Raw genomic sequence first — 16,486 nt, forward strand, 5'->3', positions numbered from 1 at the left:
CGAATTATAGGGGGTAATTCCGAGTTGATCGCTCGCTAGTGGTTTTTAGCAGCCGTGCAAACGCATAGTCGCCGCCCACGGGGGAGTGCATTTTCGCTTTGCAGGAGTGCGCCTACACATTTTGTGCAAAACAAGACCAGCCCTGTAGTTACTTATTCTGTGCGGTGATTGCTGCGACGAGTGACACAGTAATGACGTCAGATACCCGCCCAGTAAACGCCCGGTCACGCCTGCGTTTTTCCAAACACTCCCAGAAAACGGTCAGTTGACACCCATAAGTGCCCTCTTTCTGTCAATCTCCTTGCGTTCGGCTATGCGATTGGAATCGTCGCTAGAACCGGTGCAAAACCACAATAGACTTCGTACCCGTACGACGCGCGTGCCCATTGCGGTGCAAAAGCAATACGCAGATTAGCCTTTTTTTCACTGATCACTACTCAGCGAACAACGGCAGCTAGCGATCAACTCGGAATGACCCCCATAGTACATTAATTTATGAGCTAGGTCTGAGTATGGCGCCCCCATCTAGTAATGAAGCTGTATAAGCTGTTGCATTTCATCCTTTCATAGCACGCACAGAGCTACAGTAACCTCTGCAGTACTGCACTGACTGAACACAAGAACTACTTTAAGTTTTCCTTTCTCTTGTCAAGTTGTCTGGGGGAAGAACAGAGAGGAGACACAGCTTACAGCCCTGGGGGCGGAGTCGGGCGCTCATGTCATTAGACCCCGCCCCTCACTATAGTGCCCGGGATGAAGGGGCGGAGCTACACGGCGCTGTTTTCGTCATTCCAGCCCCGCCCCCTCACCCCGGTGCCCCTGGTGCCGGTATTCTCTCACCTGGACGGGGCAGTTCCACCCACTCTTCTGAGGGTGCGGGGGACCACCCGCAAAATCGGGAGTCTCCCGCATCTTCCGGGAGAGTGGGCAATAAAAGCGGGTGTGTCAGAGCGCTGCGCTACACTAGTTGCATCACTCGTCCTGCCTACCTCTCGCTGTGCAGAGTGAGTACAGTGAGCCGCTTGTACTGTACATGGGAGAGAGCCAAGAGAAGCGAGGCAGCAGCAGCAGCACGCTCACTGTCCTGGCTCAGCAGCAGAGGATGTAAGTGGGGTCACCCCAGCAGCAGCAGCAGCAGCATCCCACAGGCACAGTGTTTCCCTCTGTCAGGAGGACAAATGTCTGCATCCTACAAAAAAAATTATTTTAGTCTGACTTGGAAGAGGCTGTCCAGCATTGGCTACCCAGAGGTGAGGGGATGGTGTCTGAGGAGAGTCCCCATACTGGAGTGGGGTCCCAGGTACAGCATCCGGGAGAACCTGATTCCGGATAGTATTGCTGGGATGATGCTGACAGTGCAGCAGGTGGCACAAGGTACTGTAACTAACAAATGCTTAATATGCTTATTTTATTCTATGATTATGAGTCGTGCGCTGCAGCTTCTGCGCCGCCTGCATCTTTTGCTGGTATTGCGTCTGCGTCTGTATGCAAATACTGCTACTAGCCTGGTGCACAGCCTGCGACGCACACTCGGAGCATCTTTAGACGCTACAATACTACTTGGTGCATCTTTAGACGCAACCATCGGTCGCATTTGCACCATTCCCATGCTAGGTGCAGATTGCCCGTCAGAGCGTGGCCTCCAGTGTGAGTAATTATGCTCTTGAGGGCCAGATTCAGAGATGTACGCCAACCCGATGGTATACAGGTTGAGTATCCCATATCCAAATATTCAGAAATACGGAATATTCCGAAATACGGACTTTTTTGAGTGAGAGTGAGATAGTGAAACCTTTGTTTTTTGATGGCTCAATGTACACAAATGTTGTTTAATACACAAAGTTATTAAAAATATTGTATTAAATTACCTTCAGGCTGTGTATATAAGGTGTATATGAAACATAAATAAATTGTGTGAATGTGGACACACTTAGTTTAATGCACAAAGTTATAAAAAATATTGTCTAAAATTACCTTCAGGCTGTGTGTATAAGGTGTATATGTAACATAAATGCATTCTGTGCTTAGATATAGGTCCCATCGCCATGATATCTCATTATGGTATGCAATTGTTCCAAAATACGGAAAAATCCCATATCCAAAATACCTCTGGTCCCAAGCATTTTGGATAAGGGGATACTCAACCTGTACTTAGTTCTCTGATGTTTGTTGATCTGTACTGCGCATGTGGATGTATGTGTCTGTGGTGGCAGCCGCAGCGCCCCTAGACTACGACTGACATGCTGTGCCCGTATGGAGGCAGGGATGCAGCAGCGACAGCCAGCGTTACAGAAAACGGGGTCATATGGACGCAGCTTCACTGGTCCTGGAAGCATGAATTGCACGGCCATCCTGAGCAACCTAAGGGTTTTTCCGATTTTCCGATGACCGATGTTCACGCAGAGAATGCGATGTTGCATCTTTGTATGGAGCAGGAAATCACAAATTCTGCTTTTACATATTTTTGCATAGCAGCTGCTTCCATCCCTGAGTTCACAACCACTTCAGTGACACACCTGTCGTTCACAAAACACACCCATTAGACAGACCACCTACCACATGCGTCCACTTCCACGTAACTGCCCAATACATTTTCATAACTTTGGAGGAGATGTATGAAGCAGTGAAAAGAGTGGAGAAGTGTGGCAGTGGTGAAGTTGCCCACGGCAACCAATCAGCATTGAGGTAACTTTTATCAAGTGCATTATATAAAGTTATACATAGCAGCTAATTGTTGTACTAGCTCACTTCCATTCAAACCTGTTAGATATTGTCACAGGGGAAGATGTATTAAGCCTTGGAGGGAGCTAAACTACCAACCCGACTGTCATTTCTCAAGCAACAGCCTGTAACATGGCAGTTAGCTGATTGGTTGGCACTTTATCTCTCTCTACGCAACCTGTGATATGGCAGTTAGGAGCTGATTGGCTAGTACTTTTATCTCTCTCCACGCAACATCCTGTAACATGGCAGTTAGGAGCTGATTGGCTGGCACTTTATCTCTCTCTCCACTTTATCACTCTCCAAGGCTTAGTACATCTCTCCCACAGGTATATGTAATGTTGATCAGATCAACACGGGTTCTGTAGATTTATTAATCAAAGTATATTTATTCCCTTATTTCTCAGCCGGCATAAGCTTTCCATACTGTACTACCTGACTGCGTATATATGAGAATGATGAAGGCTGGAAAACACAAGTTTTCTCTTTTATTTTTATTATTATTATTGTCATTTATTTATAAAGTGCCTCAAGAACATGCAGCTCCTTAGGGCATATATAGCAAAGACATACCAACAGGCATAGTAATGGATATCCAGGCAGCATAATAATGTATATATGAAGGTTACAGAGGGCATATTTACATTTCCTCTGGATTTCCAATGGTTTTTCTGGCATTTTTGGCAGATTTACTAAAAATACCAAACGGGCAGGAAACGTTGAGAAACAGCACTTTAGAATAAAATAGAATATCGAACGGACATCGCTTCTGTTACAGGGATAGACACCTCAAATTTATGAAGCCCACCGCCAAATCCACCCAAATAAAATAAAGGACCTGCTTCTTGCAAACTGGCTTGAAGAAAGCACTGGACAGATCACAGAAATCTGCGCAGGCTATTATGTTTAAAACAATGTAAAAATAATATTAAAAAAATAATGTGTATGTGTGTGTATATATATATATATATATATATATATGACCCCTTGATGAAGTCTGTGTGACGAAACCTGTTACTGACCTCATATTCAGATAAGCTACCTCCTTTTACAGATACTCTGCACTTTACTTATATTTTCATTATTGTATATGTTTTTTGTCCCATTCTTTAAAGAGATGTGTACTGTACATCAATTTTTTAGATTATTGTTAATAAATTATTTGCTATATATATATATATATATATATATATATTTATTTATACTGTTATATCATTTTATTATAGACACCGCTGGTCGCTATACCTCCCCATCCCCCCATCCCCCTTTATTGCTATATATATATATATATATAATATATATACACATACTTGGGTTGGTCCTTTCCAGTTGACAGCCAGCCCTAGGACGCTCAGCTTGGGCCGGTAGTGAGAAATAGGGAAAAATGTTTCCCCCCTCCATAAGGACAATTATGCGGATGCAATGCCTATGTAGTTAATTAGTACTGACTACCAATTAAAGAAGATGAAGGCTTGAAGTAAGCCAGACTCGCATGCTCCACAGTCAGAGGCAGGCAATATGCACACAGCTTCATATATGTGTGAAATGTACGTGTTTGTGATTGGAGTGGTGTCCTGCGCCGCAAAGTACCGGTTATTGGAACATTGCGCACGCCCAGGACCTGTTCTGTGCGTGCATGAATGGGTCCTGTGACAGTGATTGACAGTCCGCTGCCATTCGGGGTGGCAGGGAGAGGGCGGGTATAGTCTCCGTTTCCCAAAACAGAGGCGTGTCACCGCCGTTGCAGAGGTCCACCCACCTGATAGTGAGTGAGTGATCCAGTGCCTTCGTCCTGGGGCGCCTCCTGTAATAGACCACCTGCTGCATTACTATACAGCGCTATCACTGCTGCTTCCATGGAACCACATCTGAATGGGCCTGATTCATAGCATGCAGACCCGATGGCTGGCGTACTACTGCGATTGTGGGTGGACTGCGCAGGACCTGTTCTGTGGATGTGCAGAACGGGTCCTCTGTCATTGCATGCAGTGTCTGATATACAGGCTGCAGTTTTTCGGGTGCAGGACGGTGCCTGCGACAGGGACAGGTTTTCAAGAGGGTGTCTCCCCCATTTTGTAGATGTGCCGAGGCCAGGGTCTGCCTCTTCCTAAGCAGATATCCTGGTTCCGTCAGAGGAGTTCCGTCGCCCATGCTGAGTAAGCTTAGACTTACTCAGATGGGAGCTGATGTTGACTTGCGCTGATGACCCGATGCTGTGTGTTTTCGGGGGCAGTACTCAGATCTGCTATGCCAGCAGTGGGCGGCCTTTTTTTTCTTTGGACACCTCCTGTGGCATTACCATATTTTCACATCACTGCCTCGCCCACCTGTGAATCAGGCCCAGGGTGACAGGAGGATCAGTCATATGCTTCACTCAGAAGCCATGCCACGCATGCAAGGATTCCTCTGTAGGGCTAAAGGTGGAATTAGCCTTCTTCCTCTATTGGTTCATTACTGCTCCAAAAATATTTGAGCCTGGCAGGATTATGCGTGGTGGCATTAGTATATAAGCTCTTATAGGCAGGGCCCTCCTCCCTATTGTTCTTCCCTAACACTATCCATATCACCAGTGCTTTGCTTGTTTGTCTCTTTCTCCCCTCCCCTATATATTGTACAAGATCACTCAGTACTGACTTGATTCACAGTTTTGACTCAGTGGGCGAGATTCAAATGTTATCGCCCCCTATCTCCCATCTAAAGTGACGGGAGATTGCAGGGGGCGATATACAAATGTCCCCCATTTTCACGCATATCGTGCCTCCATTGGGTGTTTGGGTACCCAAATGGGTCACTTTTCACGCACTTCTGCTCGCCACCCCTGGGTGTAGCGAGCTGAAATGCTAACGTCTCACCCATCGGCAGCAACATTTGAATAGCTGCCGGCGGGCGCGATCACGGGGCAGGAGGGGGTGGCAAGATTTTAATATCGCCCAGTGATTGACATTGAAGGCTATACCATTGATGGTCGATTATTTAAAACCATTGATGGCTGAGGGATACGTATGCAGAGACCTCAAGCATACGCCCATAAACCATTGATGTTTTCTCGCCCATAAACCATCGATGGGTGCAGGCCATCATTACTCCTGCTAGTGAGTTGGCCAAACCATGCCCCAGTTATCTATCTCCCCTTCCCAGTCGGCTGCTAGTCACTTATGCTATGGCTTTCCTTTGTGTATAGTATTAAACGTCTAATGCCCTGTTAATGTGAAATGTTTTGTATGTATACTCTGTAGAGCACTTTGTTACATTTTGTGGCACCTTATAAATAAAACGTAATTCTAATAATTCCCGCAGACCTGCTAATTATTTATTTTATTTATTAACAGTTCCTTATATAGCGCAGCAAATTCCGTTGCACTTTACAATTTGAAATAACAATAACAATAACAAACTGGGTGATAACAGTCATAGAGGTAGGAAGGCCCTGCTCGCAAGCTTACAATCTATAGATCTAATGATCTAGACTGTGTGTGGTTAGCAGTTTGGTATTGTATTTTCAAACACAGTTGTTGCTACAGTACGTGTTATTTGTTTTGTCTTTGCTTGCAGGTCTGGCATTTGCTGTGATGTCTTCCGTTCACCCAGTGTTCGGATTATATGGATCTCTGTTTCCGCCATTGATTTATGCCATATTTGGAATGAGTCATCATGTATCTACAGGTAAGAACAGAAATACGACGTTATACATTGTTTTCTAAGCAAAGTGGGTGAATCTAGGTTTTCAACAGATTTATTATTATTATTACCAGTTATTTATAGAGCGAACACATATTCCGTAGTGCTTTACAGAGAATATTAGCCATTCACATCAGTCCCTTCCCCAGTGGAGCTTACAATCTATATTCCCTATCACATGCACACACATTCACACTAGGGTTAATTTTTTTGTTGGAAGCCAATTAACCTACCAGTATACTTTTGGATTGTGGGAGGAAACCGAAGTACCCAGAGGAAATCCACGCAAGTACGGGGAGACTATACAAACTCCCCACAGTTAGGGCCAGGGTGGGAATCGAACCCATGACCTCAGTGCTATGAGGCAGCAATGCTAACCATTACACCGGGATATTCTGTAAAGATTTTCCCGTAATTGTTATGTATGTTTTTGCAGTTTTATGGTTGCAAGTAATCAATTAAAATGATCAGTTTGCTGAAAATAGCCAGCTCTGACAACAGTCCCCCTGTGAAGCTCTACAGTGGATACTGTATGTCAGATAGGGTATCCGGTCTTTAGGTCAACATCACTTTGGTCGACAATCATTAGGTCGACCACTATTGGTCAACATGGTCACTAGGTCTACATGGCAAAGGTCGACACATGAAAAGGTCGACATGAGTTTTTCACATTTCTTTTTCATTTTTTTCTACTTTTTCATATTTTACAATCCACGTGGACTACAATTGGGAATAGTAACCTTGCCCGAAACATGGCGAGCGAAGACTGTGCACTAATTGAGGTTCCTGGTCACTTTCCGAAGAAATCGACATAAAAAAAATGTAAAAAACTCATGTCAGCATTTTTCCATGTCGACCTAATGACCGCATCGACCTATTTCAGGTGTCGACCTAGTCACTGTCGACCAATAGTGGTCAACCTAATGACTGTCAACCTAGATACGGTCGACCGTATGAGCCGCACCCGTCAGATAGGACTGCTGGAAATCCCCAATTGCTTTACAAGCTCATTGGATAATAGTCTTCTGGATTCCCCTACAGACATGGAGATGTGTTGAAACTGAAACTGTTATTTTTCCACCACAAAGCAGCAAAAACATCTAGCAAGTGGATCTCACCATTGTTATGTTTAGCAGACACTGTTGGAGTTGACACTCGATTATCATGTCTGTGGTCTTTAGTCCATTGAGTCTCAATAATGTACTTCCTGAGAAGATATTCCGTACCCATACACTGTTATGTGATGCCAACACCGGGCACTTCTGCTCTAGGGTGCTGCCTAAAGTTGCCTAATAGTTCTGGCCATGAGTAAGACGTGCCCAGGTGGACCCTAGATTATTTTGGGGGGAGCTGGGAACTTTTCTACCCACAAGCAAACATAAGTAAAACTAGTATAAAAGTAGGGATAATAAAATAACTGTATACGTAGATATGCACTTGGAAAAGCTCTTATGAGAGAAATGTGAGCAGTTCCACCTGCCACAGAAGGATACTGCAACTGGCAAAGGTTTCTTGCCTACCAATGGGGGACATTACGTTGTTATGTAGCTGGTGCTCAAATGGGTGACTGACTTGGAAGTGGCCCCACTAGGGAACAGTCAATTGTTATTTGATGAAAAGCATAGAAAACCCAGGGTGGGGCGATGAGCTAATTGCAAATCAATTAGGTAACCATATTACCAAACTGATCATACAATGTTGAACTAACATGGGTATAATGATTTAATAAGTCAGCACTGAATGCTCAAAGTTTAGTTGTGGTACTGGTCCTTGATTATGTTGACAGTCTAGCGATAGATTTAGGGGGAGATGTACTAAGCAGTGAAAACAGTGGAAAAGTGAGCCAGTGGAGAAGTTCCCTATGGCAACCAATCAACATTGACGTAACATTTATAATTTGCATACTATAAAAGTATACAGAGCAGCTGATTGGTCGCCATGGGCCACTTCTCCACTGGCTCTCTTCTCCACTTTTATCACTGCTTAGTACATGTTTCTTTCAAAGATGAACAATGAAACAATGCTATAGCAACAAGTAAAGTGTCAGTTTGAATTGTTGGTGAATCAGATGCTGATCGGGATCTGTGCTCTATATGTCCGGTAAACGCCGCAGTAAGTGGCCAGTGAGTAAGTTGGTCTAATTGGCTGTGAAATTGCCACATATGTAATTCCTTGAGCCTTTCTCAAGGTGAGAATGCTCTGTGACAAGCGTCAGCCAGGTCAGCCTGTCCTGTTTGTATTGCAGGGACGTTTGCTATCACATCGCTGATATCTGCTGGAGCTGTTGAGCGGCTTGTTCCTCCTAACGACGGCAATGTCACCCAGGGCTTGCCGGGGGATCTCGGTTTATCTGAATTTGAAATGCAGAGAATAGGAGTTGCTGCAGCTGTGACATTTTTAGGGGGAGTCATTCAAGTAGGTGTTACCTTTATTGTTCTGATGGATTATTGTGTAGTAATGATATGCTATAATATTTATATTAATGTTGCGGTCATTTAGTGAAATACAATGTGAGGAATGGGTTGTACAGCTCACTGCTGATAACGCAGTACAATATCGCATTATAAATAAATGATGCTGAGCAGTTTGAGGCTGGGTCCCATCCTGACCGACACATTGACGGACCCACCGACTGAGCAGCTGATCCAGGTAAGTATCCACACTTACCATCGTCCGCTCTGTGTGTCGGTCAGGACACCCAGTTGGGCGCCCAGCTGTAATGTCAGCCCCACGCAGACCGCCCGTATACACAGCCAGATGTGCTGACATATCTGAAGCTATAACAACTGCACAGCCAACACAATATGTCAATGAATTTCATCGGTCACAGAAATATTGGGGGTACACACCTGCCGATGGGCTTGCGATTTATCGGCGGTTGATCAAACGGGCAATATATTGGCCAATGTGTATCCAGCTTGACTTTCCTAAGGGAATGCCCCAGCTCCTGCTTATAATTCCCTACAGTGAGTTGGCAGATCAGGATAAACAAATTGTCTTTTTGTTCATAATTTCAAGTATTTTTTTTTTTTTAAAGGACAACAGTAATACTTGCAAAACAAGCGTAAACCAACATCATAGAAAAACCCATGTTTATTAAACATACCGTGAAAAAGAAGTAAGAGGTACAGTACTGCAGTATTGCCATCTGTAGGGGAGCTGAGGTTGGGTGGGTACTAATTACCCAGGTCCAGGCCTGTTGGAGGGAAAGCTGCTGAAAGAGCATAGGGGCCAATTCAGACCTGATTGCTAGGCTGGGTTTTCATACAGCGGGCGAACAGGTCTAAACCGCGCATGCACCGCAATGCGCAGGCGTGTCACACAGGTACAAAGCGGATCACCACTCAGCGATGGGTTTGTGCGAAGGATCCATTCGCACAGGCGTTCGCAAGGAGATTGACAGGAAGAAGGCGTTTGTGGGTGGCAACTGACCGTTTTCTGGGAGTGTTTGGAAAAATGCAGGCGTGTCCAAGCGTTTGCAGGGAGGGTTCCTGACGTCAATTCCGGTCATGGACAGGCTAAAGTGTTTGCAGTGGCTGAGTAAGTCCTGGGCTGCGCAGAGACTGCACAAAATCTGTTTGTACATCTCTGCTACACATGCGTTCACACACTTGTAAAGCGAAAATACACTCCCCTATGGGAGGCGACTATGCAAACGCAGGACTGCAAAAAAACCCTAGCGAGCGAACAGGTCTGAATTAGCCCCAAAGTGTTTTCCATGGTTTTGACCCTGAAGGGGGAGTGACCACACCTCCCTAATTCATACCTCTTAACTGTTCTTATGTAGAAAGGGGGACATCCTCACATGCAGGGTAGAGCAAAATGGCAGCCATCTTAGTGAAGGAGAATGTGTCATCTGAGGAGCATTCATTGAGATAGTGCACTAGCCCTTTTCATGGAGGAGGGTGAAATGCTTTCCCGGGAGTCCAAAGAAAAGTACGCAGTGTAGCCATAGGTAATAGATGTCTATAATAAAAATATATGCACCGTGAGAGAAACGTGTTTTACACGTGAAGATTGTGACTCTTTATTGCGTCTTCTGAGTGTACTTGACATTTAATAAGGTAACATAAATGTTAAGTACACACATGTTCCTCTTGGCTATAGCACAGTGCAGAAGTTACAGCGGTATTAGGAGTTAGGTGTGTCTGTTAAATATCATCAGCATACATATCTTGACCCAGATGTATCAGCCCTTGGAGAGAGAGAAATTGCACAGTGGTAAACTACCAACCAATCAGCTTCAAGCTGTCATTTTTCAAACACAGCCTGTAACATGACAGTTAGGAGCTGGTTGGTTGGTATTTCATCACCGTCCAATTTATCACGCTGCGAGGCTTGATAAATCTGGGCTCTTGCTTGAAATCAGTGGACTCGATCCAATTCTGCGTGGTGATAATAACGCCGGGAAGGAAATCCAGGAGCTATTCAATTGGCCTTGCTGATATGCCCAACTAGAGGATTTATGCTTGCACCCCTCCAGAGGTGCAAGCAGACATCTGACTAAACTAGTGCCGCCATGCTGTTTTCTGCCTTTAGCGCAGCACAGACCGCATCGCAGCAGGCACCTAAGTCGGACAGTAACAGTTCTTGCAGCTAAACACTCGGTTTAAGGTGCGAGAACTGGCATTTCCCAACTAACAATGAGGACAATTGAATAGCTCCGGGACCCTGTTGCCGGTGCTGTTAACATCACTTTAAATTGAATTGACCCCAGTGTCTACTTTGGGTGGTTTTGTTATTTCACCATCAGTGCTTATTTCTAATTGCTCATAATATACTTCTACCACTTACTATACTTTGACTTTTTATGATCCTGCTAATAGTATTATATAATGGTATACTATTTACATATTCTATTTTTACCACTCTTGGCAATGCACCAGCAGAACTCTGAACTACACATAATTACTCTACGTTAGGTATGCGGGTGCCGATACAGACTTAATGGCATGCAACTCCGCATCAGTCGCAGATTGTTCCTCGCACAGAAATATCACTGAATATTTGCAGCACAAATATAAAGTGCAGTCTCTATAGAAATTGTTAATAAGGAGAAGTTTGTATATGCAGAATGTGATTAGATAACCGTGAATAGGGACCTGCAGTATCAAATGAAGGGCAAACAGGATTACAGGTATGAGAACTGGAAGGAATGTATGCTCTTACATAAGTAAACCTGATCAGGTAACAGAGTAAACTCTCAGAAAATTCTAAAATCTCGGAAAGACTAAGACAAATAAACTATGATTTCTTACGCAAACACATTGCTTTAATAAACTGATCAATTTTTAACCTTGGCAAATAGGAAATTCAGTATAAACTGTACAGATAGCTTAAGAGTTGGGAGTGGGCACATCACGACTCGCCTTTTAAATGTTACAGACTTTGGTTTCTATTCATGCAGCAAGAGTGGAGAAGGGAGCCTGTGGAGCAGTTGCCCATGGCAACCAATCAGCTGCTCCGTACAATTGTATAGTATGCAAATTCTAAATGTTACTTCAATGCTGATTGGTTGCCATGGACAACTTCTCCACTGGCTAACTTCTCCACCCTTTTCACTGCTTCATGAATAGACCCCTTTGCCTTCTTGTGGACAGGAGATGAGCATTCTTGGGGTGTGGCCATTCTCTTCATTAGGCTCTACCTCTGTCACAAATCGTGGGTCCCTCTCATTGAATTGGCCTCGCTCCCTCCCTATGAACCAGTGATTCCCGGTTTTATTCTCCCCATCCTGCCCACTTCATTAGGAAGTGGATGGAATGTGGGAGATTCATCCACTCTTCCGTGAATCTGGGGGAGCTACCTGAAAAATTGTTTAGTCCTTCCAGAAAAGTAGGTAAGTTTGACTTTAAATAGCAGTGTAAAATAAATCTGCCCAGTATTAATGCGCTACATGCAGCAGCAGTTTGATATTTTCCTGCATGCAAAAAATATTACGTTCACATCACCTGTATCGTAAGAGTGTTTCTCCAGCTGTGGAATTGCAATGTTTATATCCCTTTTCCACCAAAAACCCTGTTCACACCACTGGCTGGGCACCGGTTAGTGGCAGGCCTTCCCTCTGCCGGCGCTAGGAGATGACATCATCTTTAAGTGCCGGCTGCCCATAGGCTTTTACTGTGACCCTGGTCTGGTGACCCGGGTCACCTGTTTACACCGCAGGTCACCCGAGACCTTCCTGTGTTCAACCCTGGTGCCTCCTGTGTAACTAGATCTGGGCTATTTTTTAGAGACCCTTCTACACCAGACGTTGACCCGAGTTGCCCTGGCAATACCCTATGTTATTTGTTTGGTGGAAAAGATGTATAAGTTATACCTTTAAATAAGTCCTAGTGGTAGATTTCCTAGCATGCAGTTTGTCAAGGCTGACTATCATCGGTGGCTTTAACCAATCGTTTTAAGATGGCATTAGCAATTCCTATGGGGCCCATTTATCAAAAAATATTTGCGACTATTTCCCCGAAAACACCTGTTTTCAGGGGTTAGCCACAAATATTAAGGATCCCCTGAATGTATGTAGGAGGAACCGCAGTAATCATCTCCGATACGTGCTGTGATCCCTCCATTCACGCTGACATCCCCCGTAATGTGTCTATGGAGGATGCTATGCTGCCAAATTTATCAATCTGAAGATGAAGGTTGCCCATTGTAGCCTAGGGGCTACTCACTGCATGTGTAGTTCTGGAGGGTTCTCCTGCTTTCCTATTCAGTTATATGGGATGCAGTTAGGTTGCCAGCAGTCGGGATCCTGGCGGTCAGGATACCAGCGTCGGAATCCCAACCGCTGAAAATGCCCACCAGCTGGTATCCAGGCTAATAGGTGCTATTCCCACTCGTGGGTATCCACGACACCCATAGAGTGGGTATAGAACATGTGGCGAGTGCAGCGAGCCCACAGGGGGACTCTTTGCACTCACAATGCTGCCGACATACTGGCGGCTGGGATGCTGTTGTCGGTATACTGACGGCCGGCATCCCAGCCGCCGGTATATCATACTGAACCCAGTTATATGCCCAGTGCTTATTTTATACAAATATTGCACAGTTGCTAAACTCAGCCGCACACTTAGAACTACAAACACATCAGCTCTCTAACACGTAATAACAAATAAATGAGACCTACAGTATATGACAGAAAAATTCACAGCTTTATTAAATCAACACTTTTTAAAAGGGCAGCAGAGACCAGTACTGCAAACCATTGGAGACATCCACCGCTGTATATGACCAGAACCCTGTGCTTGTATAAAGGAGTTACTTCTAGTATCCACATGACAATGTATGCAGAGCAGTGCTGAGGTTATCACAATCCAGCCCTGAGATTTGTTTCCTTGGCAGATAGGAGGGGCTGGCTGCAGCACGTCGTCACGTTTTCTCTATTTCCAAGAAGAAGAAGAAAATCTGTAAAACAGCCTGAGAGATTACAGATCAGCTATTCCAGTTTTTCTGTTTTCTCTTCACCTGCAACTACTTGATGACCTCGTTCTGGTCTATTAAATGTGTCACATTTGTTCACTTACAGATCTATTTAAAAACAATGGCGAAAAGCAGCACAACATTTTTTTACTGCTTTACACAACGTATCGCAACTTTGTTGCCACAGTATTTAAATATTTTGTCATACCGAGACAGACTTTGCCGGTCTGGGACAGGTCTGTGCCGGCGACAAGAAAAGACGCCTGTAGTGGCTTCTTTTTGTCGTCTTTCGCATTTGTGAAAGTCTGCACCATAACCTTTGTTCCACTGCGCAGAATGGGCGCCCCAAGAAACTGGCGGTGTAGGAGGAAAGCTGGAAGACATTGAAATTGCCTAATTTATTTACTCTTCCCTCCTGGAGATCTTGGCTGGGAAAACCAAGTGGCAATTGCAAGAGGCCTGGCGATAATGAAAGGCATCATCATGGTCCCACCCTTTGCAAGGACTGTGCCATGATGCAGATGGGTGGCCTTCTTTTCCATGGACAGTAGGCACTTATGTCACTGCATTCAGCATGGAAACTGGTTCTGCAACCAAGCTGGAGAGCAGGTATTGACTTGTCCATGATGAGTACTGCTGATCTATCTAGGTCCACACGTCATATTGGAGAAGTCGGCTCTCCACCCTGGGAGTGTGAAGTACAGTGATGTATCTATAATGGGTACACCCCACAGTCAGGACAGATTCACCACTGTACCCATGTGGCGGTTCCTCTATACTTGCAGCTAGCGGCACCATTTTTCCAACGACCTTACCAGAAAGGAGGCGCTGCCAGCAAAATGTATGGATGAGCCCGAGCACGGAGGACCCCAATCCCTTAAAACTTCTGGCCTATAATTTTTTTGCATCTAGGCAGGTACACCTGCAGGTGAGTGTTCTGTCCAGTGGCGGTTTCCGTGGCAGCCCGCTTGCGCACAAGACCTTGCGATGTCTGTCAGATATGATAAATGTGCACTGGGGCTGGCCAGGAGACAAGGTGCAGAGCATTAGCACTAGGCTGATGCGCTGCAGGACCAGTGTGGAGTTTTCGCGAAATATTAATACATCTTGGTGTTATTGGCTCCTGCTTCACCTCGATAAGAGGCAAAGAAAGAAAAGCTATGGCGGCAGGATAGATTGAAACATCTGCGCATAGTGTCATTAGACACATTGAGACATAATAATGCCCCTTCCTCATCACCACCTAAGGCGCTGTAGAGGGTCATCCTGCATCTTGTGAGTTTTCTTCTGGTAATCCTATCGGATATTATTCATGCTTATGCTCTCAATAGCTTAATGTACACTGTGGCGCAACAGTATCACCCAACGCTTACAGCTCCTGCTTCGCTGTGTTTCATTGTATAGCGCCAGCATAGAGGAATGGAATGCATCGGTTTTACCGGCGGACAGGATGACAGCTGCCAGTACACCGACAGCCGCATCCCATCTGTTGAAATCCATTGCTTGGTAAATTACCAGAACGTTTCGCCTGCTGCCCCGACTGCTCTAGCGAATGTGACCTCTTGCTGAGCAGATTAGAGCAGGTGGACATTATGGCAGGAGAACCCCATGCTGCGGGTTTCCCTATCCCCTGCCTCTCATAGCCTAGGGTGCTAGCAGATTTTTCTGGGAGGATTTCATGATGTTTCATTCTGGACGACTGTGGCAAGTGTCCGCGTGGAAGAGGAGGAGGTGGGTGATACGGCGGCAGAGCAATGCCAATTGTGCCATAGTAACCTTGTGACTTTTTGCTGGGATTACCAGCTTGGTGAGGCTGAGGGCATGGCTGCAATGACTGATGTGTTTCATACTGATTTACATCATCCACTCCCACGTTCCTCCCACTTTATTGTCTGCTGGTGGGATGCGAGGTATTTGCTTACTTTATCAGAAGCCGGGAGTCTGGGTAAGTACAGTATGTGCTTTTGGTCTTCCAGATTGTCTTGCCATAAGCTAGGCTATAAGCGCTGAAAACCCTTTTGGAGGACCATGTCGTTATATCTTTCTTTAAATATAATTATTATTTGCTCCAAATAAAGATTAGCTTTTAAGTCTTTCAAGGACGTTTAAAGTGTATTCCCTTGGCTATGGGCCTCTTCCAGCCACCTGTCTCAGTCACTGTCTCTCTTGGCTATCTATTCCTGACTCTGTAGCATAAAAATATACGTCTGCTGCTCTTGTCATTCACCTCCAGAGGAAGAAGCCCTATGACATATAATACTTCCCTGACACCTAAATCTAACGCTGACACCTGCAGTAATACTAGTAGCCGTGGTTTACCTGTCTGTGCACAAGAAGAAATTAAGTGAGACGAACTTATGACTATATCTATGTAATCATGTATTATGCATTGTAGTATTGCACAAAAGGAGGGAATGAAAGGGTTAACATACATTGTGCAGAGAGAGAAACACTGGTGCACAGGTAAATGAAGAAATTGTCTGTCTGATCTGGACATATGTATTAACAGGCTATTGAAAAACACTCCTCACCCTGTGGAGTAAATGTAATAGGGTGCGAAAACCAGGGAAGCAGCCACTCACATATAGGGTTAAATGTAATAGGGTGTGAGAAGCCGGGGGTGAGGATGTTTGTGCGAGAATGCCCATATTTTTACAGCCGCAATCAT

At 44.9% G+C, this 16,486-nt stretch overlaps 1 protein-coding gene across 1 annotated transcript in view; it reads left to right on the forward strand.

The window, feature by feature from the left end:
• The first annotated feature begins 804 nt into the window (after positions 1-804).
• The window catches only part of SLC26A7 (solute carrier family 26 member 7), a 114,706-nt gene continuing 99,024 nt past the window's right edge, over positions 805-16,486 (forward strand). The window contains exons 1-3 of the mRNA XM_063924091.1: positions 805-1,374; positions 6,274-6,384; positions 8,645-8,814. Of these exons, the coding sequence (XP_063780161.1) occupies positions 1,179-1,374; positions 6,274-6,384; positions 8,645-8,814 (477 nt within the window). The 5' untranslated portion in view covers positions 805-1,178. The remainder of the gene's footprint in view (positions 1,375-6,273; positions 6,385-8,644; positions 8,815-16,486) is intronic.

The sequence above is a fragment of the Pseudophryne corroboree genome, chromosome 5, assembly GCF_028390025.1.
Source record: "Pseudophryne corroboree isolate aPseCor3 chromosome 5, aPseCor3.hap2, whole genome shotgun sequence".
NCBI lineage: Eukaryota > Metazoa > Chordata > Amphibia > Anura > Myobatrachidae > Pseudophryne > Pseudophryne corroboree.